This window comes from Numenius arquata, chromosome 6 (assembly GCF_964106895.1).
Source record: "Numenius arquata chromosome 6, bNumArq3.hap1.1, whole genome shotgun sequence".
Taxonomy (NCBI): Eukaryota; Metazoa; Chordata; class Aves; order Charadriiformes; family Scolopacidae; genus Numenius; species Numenius arquata.
This window is the reverse complement of record NC_133581.1, coordinates 35,939,066-35,948,257: the sequence shown is the minus strand read 5'-3', so window position 1 is coordinate 35,948,257 and position 9,192 is coordinate 35,939,066. Positions and strand designations below refer to the sequence as shown.

The following is a 9,192-nucleotide window of genomic DNA, read 5'->3' as shown; positions in this document are numbered from 1 at the left end:
CCAAAGAGGACTCTGTCTGTTCGTCTGCCTTTGATCTCGATCTGTGTGTTCCTGACTCCAGAGCTGGAACCCAGTTCCCATCCATCGCTGAGTCCAGTCTGGGACTTCCCCAGTGCCCGCTGGTGACATGATTGTCATCCTGAGAGCTTGATACGGTTTTGTATATATTGTATCTATTTCATTATTTTCTTCTTTTTGATTTTAGTATTAAATTTCTTCATTAAAGTAGTTTAGTTCGTTCTAAACTTCTAAGTCTCCTTATCTCTTCCTCTCCTCTCTTTGGTGGGGGCGAGGGGAGGCAGGGGGAAGGGCCTCTGTCAGTCTCGTTTTGGTAAATTTGGCCAAAACCATGACATAAACCAAGCGTCAATAGCAAAGCTTCTGCAGTAAGCTCAAAAAGATGGATTCTAAACACCTCACAGCAAAAGTACATCCTACCTGGTGTCAGAGATGCACACTCTTCTCTCCCACCCATTTACCTGACCTGTACTCAGCTCCAGAGCTTGCAGTACTGCAGTGATGCCGAGTGTAAGCGGTGCATTTGGAAACATCTCCTGTAAAAAATGTCAAATCTGACAGCCCTTCAATGCCAATTCCTTTAATGGGTGAGATCACTATTTTTTCCTCTGTGTGGAAGGCTTTTTGTAGCAGTTCATGTTTTAATTGTTAGGAATTGCACCACATCAATTTTGACCAACTCAAAAAGTTTATTGGAAACAGGAATATTTATTTCTCTGCAGAACTGAGGTAACCCAAAAGACAGAGAAAATAACCCAACATTCCTGGATTTATTCATTCACATAACTCTGTATATTTAACTCTTATAATGATAGGGAAAGGGTTTATAGACTGATTTGTCAGCTGCAAAAAGCACTTACTTGCACTACTGAAAGAACCAGGTAAAAGGCAGCTTTAGGTCTGGCTTTGCACCAGTCAGGAACTGAGTCAGTTCCAAATCTAAGCCGCAGTGCTATCCTGAATTCCACCAGCTTGTTTTGGTCCTATGGAGCAGTTCGTCCAGCATACCTTGCCTGAGCCAATACAGGATTCACCCCGCCCAAGGGTTTTCCTACAGAAGGGAATTTATGACTGTCATTTGAGACGTCCTTCCAACTGCTTCGTACCACCTGGAAAACAACAAAGTAGCTGAATACTGGGGCCTAAAAATATTAAAGGTCACTGATCTATACTAAAAATCCCATTGGGTTTAGGGACAAATACAGACATCGTTAGCCAACCTTAACGCCTAAGCAAATCAGCGTACAGACTTATAAAGAGGATGGAAACACCTCCTGGCTGAAGGGCTACTACACAAGCAACTCTGGGCAAAACCATCTTCCTATTCTGTGTTTTCCTTAGGATGAGGAGGAGGTTCAGCAAAAAGCAACCTCCGGCTCCAAGGCACCTTGGTAGAAGAAACAACCAAATCTCCAGGATGTCATTTACTGGCCACAGAGATAAGAACATTAATTAAGGCTACAATGAAGAGCCAGATTTACCCAATAAAAATGTTATTTCAACAGCACCACACGGAATGCCTTTGACTTGGTCTTCAGCTCATGCTGACTTGACATCAGTCCCCGTTTTCTTCTCTTCAGACAGCCCCATAATGGCCTTCAGCTCAGCTTCAGAGAACTTAGGGGTCAGTGCCACATTGTCATAATCAAATTCTTCATCGAGTGAGAACGGTTGAACATCATCCCCTAGTAGCTGCAATGAGGAAAGAGACACATAAATAATATTGCTGCAAGTGATGATAAGGAAGCTCAAAATATAAACTTCTAATTAATATTTAATTAAACTATTTTTTTCTGACTCTAGCACTCTCAGCTGATTAAGCTCTTTTTAAGTAAAAGAATAAATTCAATTATTCAATTTGACCTAATTTAAGCCATTTAATGTGCCCCATTTGTACTGTATCTGAATTAATATCATTATCTAATTTTGCTCAAGGCAAGGAATCTAAAAACCTCCCTTGCACACATCTATTACATTTCTGCCACTTGTAGCAGCAGGGCTACAAGTTGACAGGGACAAGTTATGTACTGTGTTACATGCTGTACATGTATGTACAGCTGTGTTAAATTTCAAAGACAGATTCCATATCCTTAAAATTTGGGCTAGTATTGCATAAAGCTTCAGCGTACATGCATCTGATACTAACGCCACATGCTTCCCAGAACAGTTTCAGCAAAGGAAATGCCTGGAATGAGCAAAATGACACATAACCAATTTTCAGACTCTACCAATTTCTTTTCAGCATCTCGGAGGTATGCAGCTGGCTGGTTTGGATTTCTTGCATGATGACTCTTACTGGATTTGACAATATTTCTTTTGTGGACATAGTGTATAGCATTTCTGTACTGTTTTCGTTGAAGTATCTTAGAATAAATGCTCTGCCTATAAAATTTCACTGAATTTCACTGAATTTTTAGAGTCGGAAGGGACCATAAAGATCATCTAGTCCACCTCCCCTGCCAAAGCAGGATTGCCCAGAGCATGTCAGAGCATGTTACTCAGGACTGCATCCAGGTGGGGCTTGAAAATCTCCAGAGAAGGGGACTCCACACCCTCCCTGGGCAGCCTGTTCCAGGGCTCTGGCACCCTCACTGTGAAGAAGTTTTTTCTCATATTTGAGTGGAACCTCCTATGTTCCAGCTTGTGCCCATCAGCTGCATGCTGATGGGGCACTGCAGAGGGCCGTGACACAAAAGGCTTATGGTAACCAGTTACATAAAATGAATTACAGAGCTACACAGGAGAAACACCTTCACTGCCCAAACTGCACAGGAATGCTCTCTGTCCTTTGAGAAGTTAATATAAAATGTCTAGAAATTTCAATCATCACAAATAGCACAACTCCTCAAGGGCTCTGTGTTTCAAAGATTTAAGTACTTGAGCATCAAATCAGCAAAACCTTTAAATATATGCATATTTTTTTAAACTTCTGATGAATCCTCAGTGAAGCCAATGACTACTGAGTTATTTGAGGATAAGAATATAGTTATTTTGCTGAAAGGGAGGAAGAACACAGCACATCATGATCACTGCTCAGTTTAGAAGGCACAGTACCCCACGCAGTTTCTGGTAACGTGTTGTAAGAAGCTGTATTGACACAGCTAATGCTGACAACTCAGAGAAGTGGTAGCTGGATTCCTCACAGCAGCAAGTATCATGCAAGTATCTACACCTTCTATTAATAAACTGTAATATTCCCTGATTGATCAGGAAATATTTTTGCTGGTTTTGTATAATTTTATTAATCATCCGTATTGCTTAATGTTCTAGGGCCTGGCTTCAATAGGTGCTGCAGCATATAAATCATCTTAGATGCAGACCTGTAGGGCATGGGCTTTTATAAATGAGGAAAACACACTTTGTAGATAGAGCTGGTCCAGAAAAAGGCATTCATTCTGCATGCAAAGATTATCTTGCTTACGTCCATAGACCATCCCAGGTAAACCATCATTAACTTTTATAAATAGCCCATTCGAGAAATACATTTACATGAGACTCTTTACCTGAGCCAGAGCCTGTCCACAAGCTCTCTTTCCCATTAACGCTAAGGTCAGCTCCTTGACCTCCTCACCATAGTCATATCCACTTTCATCTGTTCCAGAGGCAAAGCCTCCTAAAATTCCATGCCAGTAAGGGTACCAGCAACTGAGGTTCATTATTACCTGTCTCTCCTTTGCAGAAATACAAAGCACTCCTCTAAAATATGAGGCAAGGTGAAAATATTTTTCATTTAGTTTGGTTGTAACAATATTTGTTACCACATCTATAGGTAACGAAGAGTTTCAATCACAGTGAGCCTTCATAGGGATTCTACAAAAACAAATCTATTCTTCCTCTGCCAACATAGCTATGGACATTATACACACACTCACTACGCCCCGGTGTCGACCACGTCATTCCAGGAACATTTTATGCACGTGCAGAGAAAATCTGGAAAAACTGTTGTTTGAAAAACCTGACCCCAAAATGCCAACTGAAATTAGATGCCAAAGTAGAACATACCCAACTTCACCGTTAACAATTTTTGTTACCCACTCATTGCACATTTGAAAAGTTTATTCACATTGCATATTTATCAGTGTGCTTCAGCTCTCAAAGAAGTACTCAAAGCACCAGAGATTCTTTTTTTGCTTCCTCTCCCAAGAAGCCGTTCACTTCAACATTCCACGCAGACAAGCAATCTAAAATTTTTATACTGCAAACTGCAATTTTGATCTATTTCGAAAGGAAGACATTTTGCAATAGAACACTGACTCCTCTGAGCTGATCAAGTTATTATCTTGTTATTTTTGCCTAAGGACCTGAGAGAAATATGTGGATTTCAGGTGTCTAATTTAACATCTAATTGAAATCCTTTCGAGAGCTCTCTGGGAATAGAATTTTGCTCTATTAGAAAACTGCCAGTTTGCTTAAGAATGCTCCTGTGATTCACTCTCTGAAGAAAAAATTACTTTCATTTACAGTTCCTGCATGTCCAAATTAAAGGGGAAAAGAATGTAATGTTCATATTAATAACTGAAGTATTTTGCTAGAGGATGTGTTACAAAGTAATGTTGTAAATAAAATACCTCAAAGTTGAGACTTTCAAAATCTATTAATAATTGGCAGCTCAGTTCTTTTTATTAATCTGTGTGGAGTTACAGCTGAACAGCTTGTCTCTGATCTTTTAAAACCTTTATTTCTGTATAATGGCACTCTATGATTCACTTGTTCAAATTATGTAAAGGATGCGCATACACTCACCAATGATTTGATTGTATACTCAAGGGAAAACTTACTAATTCAATAACAATAAGTAAAAGGGTGGGGGGAGAAGCATGTATCCTATTATTTCATATAAGCTTAATATATAATGGGGTACTTGGGAGAGAAAAAAAAAAGTTTATCTTGAGCTCAGGGCACTGGCTTGGGAGTCGATAAATCTTGACCAGTTTTCCACTTCTGTTTCATCATTCTGGACAAGTCACTCAATCTCTGTGTCTTTACTGGCCTCTGTAACCCTTCCATCTTCTTTCATTTAGTCAATCCTCTCTTTAAGTTCTTCCTGGTTTTTTATGCATAGCACTTCGCAGAAACAAACCTCAGTTGACACCTATTAGTAAAACCTTAAACCAAAGGAACTCAGCAGAAGCTGTATTTTAAGTTACAGATGCTGCCATTCCATAGCTAAAGATAAAATGCTAGGCACGGTAAATACTTTTTTGAATGCTCAAACTAAAGACAAACAATGGAGAAGGGTAGAATTCATCTTTCCTAATCCCAGCCATATAAAAATTAAGCTTCTAGATTAAGGTAGGCAATTAGCTAAAAAAGACACCAAGGCTGAAAGTCAGCCTGTGGACAGAGGCTATTCGTCTTCGGACAAATGACTACAGCAAGTGGGATGAATTACGTTCTGGTGGTGCTTGTCTCCCCCTCTTGATGACAGAAGGACTAAATTAGACTAAATTTAAAGCTGAAGTTAGATGAGATGAACCCCACTTTGAATGCATGCTTATAGTCAGTGAATAGAAAATATGCATTCAAGCGCACTCATATGTATGCAGGGGGGGAAATAAGAACACATAAAGACCCTCGGAAGCAGAGATTAGGACATAATGTTAGTAAAAAAAAAAAAACCCATTATGTCTTTTATGAAAAAAAGTATTAAGAAAATAAAGAAGAGAATAAGTATCTGGGTAGGGAAGGTAAATGTTTTACGATAATGTACTTCAACCATGGAGTGAATGTTGTTTCAATTTGCAGTGGCCTGTGGGATGCCATGGATGCTGCCCTGTCAACACTGAAATCCAGGAATATATTTATGTCTAAAACCAAGAAGAAAGATGAAGCAACATTGGTAGACAACACAAATAATTTGCTGTGTCATTTGCTAAGTCTCTTCCTAACACCTTTTGACAGAAAAATATTTTCAGAGAGACAAGTTGTCCTCTAACAATTAGCCAAGTTATACGCTGGGTCTTAGCAGAGCTTATTTTTCTAAACTTTCCCTAGCAATACGTTCAGAGATATACACCTTCCCCTGATGTCCTCCACAAATATGTCCATAGCATAGACATTTGACATCATACATTGCACTATTTCTTTTTCATAGAATCATAGAATTGTTCGGGTTGGAAGGGACATTAAAGATCATCCAGTTCCAACTCCCCTGCCATGGGCAGGGACACCTCCCACCAGACCAGGTTGCTCCAAGCCCCCTCCAACCTGGCCTTGAACCCCTCCAGGGATGGGGCAGCCACAGCTTCTCTGGGCAACCTGGGCCAGGGTCTCACCACCCTCACAGCAAAGAATTTCTTCCTGAGATCTCATCTCAATCTCCCCTCTTTCAGCGTAAAACCATTACCCCTCGTCCTATGGCTCCCCTCCCTGATCAAGAGTCCCTCCCCATCTCTCCTGTAGCTCTCTTTAGGTACTGGAAGGCCACTATAAGGTCTCCCAGAGCCTTCTATTCATAGGGAACTTCTATTCATAGGGAATAGTTTTCTGTTCTCTATGAAGACTGACCAGGCAGCCACATTCTGTTGCCTTACCCTAACAGATTTGTTTTGGTGGGTGGAGAGCAGTCTCATTTCAAAGCAGGGATGCCTCCAGGACTTTGGCCTGTTCAGGAGCCTGACTGACAGAGTCCCTTGGGAGGTAGTCCAAAGGGCAAAGGAGTCCAAGAAGGCTGGACATTCTTCAAGAAGGAAGCCTTAAAGGCACAGTAGCAGGTTGTCCCCATTGCTGAAAGATGAGCCGATGGGGAAGAAGACCAGCCTGGCTGAACAGAGAGCTCTGGCTGGAAATTAATCTGGCTACTGCAGTAAAAGACAATAAAAAATGTTTCTATAAATGCATTAATAACAAAAGGCAGACTAAGGAGAATCTCCATCTTTTATTGGATGCGGGGGGAAAATAGTGACAAAGGTCGAGGAAAAGGCTCAGGTACTTAATGCCTTCTTTCCCTCAGTCTTTAATAGTAAGATCAGTTCTTCTTGGGGTACCCAGCACCGTGAGCTGGAAGACAGGGAAGGGGAGCAGGATGAAGCGCCCATAATCCAAGGGAAAATGGTTAGCTACACCACTTAGACACGGTTAGCTACACCACCTAGACACAAACAAGTCTATTGGGCAAAGGTACTGAGGGAGCTGGCAGAAGTGCTCACCAAGCCACTTTCCATCATTTACCAGCAGTCCTCGCAAAGTGGGGAGGTCCTTGTTGACTGGAGATTAGAAAATGTGACACCCATCCACAAGAAGGGCTGGCAGAACAATCCAGGGAACTCCAAGCCTGTTGGTCTGACCTCGGTGCCTGGGAAGGTCATGGAACAGATCATCCTAAGTGCCATTATGCGGCGCATGAAGGACACCCAGGTGATCAGGCCCAGTCAGCATGGGTTCAAGAGGGACAGGTCCTGCTTGACAAACCTGATCTCCTTCTATGACAAGGTGACCTGCAAAGTGGATGAGGGAAAGGCTGTGGATGTTGTTTACGTGGACTTCAGTAAAGCCTTTGACACTGTTTCCCAGAGCATTCTCCTGGAGAAACTGGCTGTTCACTGCAAGGCCTACTCTTTGTTGGGTAAAAAACTGGCTGGAAGCCGGGCCCAGAGAGTGGTGGTGAATGGAGTCAAATCCTGTTGGCGGTCAGTCATGAGTGGCGTCCCCCAGGGCTCGGTATTGGGGCCAGTCCTCTTTAATATCTTTATCAATGATCTGGACGAGGGGATTGAGTGACCCTCAGTAAGTTTGCAGATGACACCAAGTTGGGTGGGAGTGTTGATCTGCTGGAGGGTAGGAAGGCTTTGCAGAGGGATCTGGACAGGCTGGATGGATGGGCCAAGGCCAATGGGATGAGGTTCAACAAGGCCAAGTGCCGGGTCTTGCACATGGGTCACAACAACCCCAGGCAACGCTACGAGCTTGGGGCAGAGTGGCTGGAGCTGCCTGGCAGAAAAGGACCTGGGGCTGTTGGTCGACAGCAGCTGGATATGAGCCAGCAGTGTGCCCAGGTGGCCAAGAAGGCCAACAGCATCCTGGCTTGTATCAGGAACAGTGTGGCAAGTAGGACTGGGGCAGTGATTGTCCCCCTGTACTGGGCACTGGTGAGGCCCCACCTCAAGGGTTGTGTCCAGTTTTGGGCCCCTCACTACAGGAGGGACATTGAGGGGCTGGACTACGTCCAGAGAAGGGCAACGGAGCTGGTGAGGGGTCTGGAGAACAAGTCCCATGAGGAGAGGCTGAGGGAGCTGGGGGTGTTCAGCCTGGAGAAAAGGAGGCTGAGGGGAGACCTTCTCGCTCTCTACAACTCCCTGAAAGGAGGGTGTAGCTGGGGAGGTCGGTCTCTTCTCCCAAGTAACAAATGAGAGGACAAGAGGAAATGGCCTCAAGTTGCGCCAGGGGAGGTTTAGTTCAGATATTAGGAAAAATTTCTTCACCAAAAGGGTTATCAAGCATTGGAACAGGCTGCCCAGGGAAGTGGAGGAGTCACCATTCATGGAGGTATTTAAAAGATGTGTAGACATAGTGCTGAAGGACATGGTGGACTTGGCAGCGTTAGGTTTACAGCTGGACTTGACGATCTTAAAGGTCTTTTCCAACCGAAATGATTCCATGATTCTATTCCAGGGAAAATCTTTTTCTCTTTCTAAACGACTCCTGCCATAAGCAGTGCAAGACTTAATTTTCAAGGTAATGAAGGATTTGAAGCACTGAGGGATTTTGAAGTGTTCAGTCTTGACAATTCTAAATATCAGGCCACAGTTATATTATCTGAATGAAGGCACAAATAAGTGTATAATTTACAGGAAAGACTGCCTTAATTTTGAGTAGCCTGGCACCAACCAAACGGTTGTGAAAATCATAAGTCTTTCTTCTTGAAAAACGCAGGAGAAAAAAAAAAAACTTTAACCAATGTAATAATACTCAATTTCTCTTTCATAGCCCAACTTTTCCTCAAATGTAAATGAATTTTGCATGCAGTGGGATCTTCATTTATTTTTCATGAATCATAGTTTAAAAAGTCATACACAAACACTCCAGGCTGCCTCAACACTCCTTTTTCTTTGGTTTTACACAGAAGTTATCAAATGAGAAAACTATAAAGCTTCATTTTAGTTGAGGGGGTTGTTTTTGTACCAATGGATATTTCTCAAGGCAAACCCCTGGAATTATGTCAATCCTTAGGGAAAA

General features: G+C 42.4%; 1 protein-coding gene across 4 annotated transcripts in view; it reads right to left on the bottom strand.

Moving 5' to 3' along the window:
- Positions 1–203: 203 nt before the first annotated feature.
- The window catches only part of IFTAP (intraflagellar transport associated protein), a 48,733-nt gene continuing 39,744 nt past the window's right edge, over positions 204–9,192 (bottom strand). For 3 of the 4 annotated variants that reach the window (XM_074149560.1, XM_074149559.1, XM_074149561.1), the window contains one exon: positions 210–1,710. In XM_074149560.1, coding sequence (XP_074005661.1) covers positions 1,558–1,710 — 153 coding nt within the window. In that variant the 3' untranslated portion in view covers positions 210–1,557. Of the gene's footprint in view, positions 1,711–9,192 lie in introns of all 4 variants that reach the window. The other variant, XM_074149556.1, reaches the window with a different exon arrangement.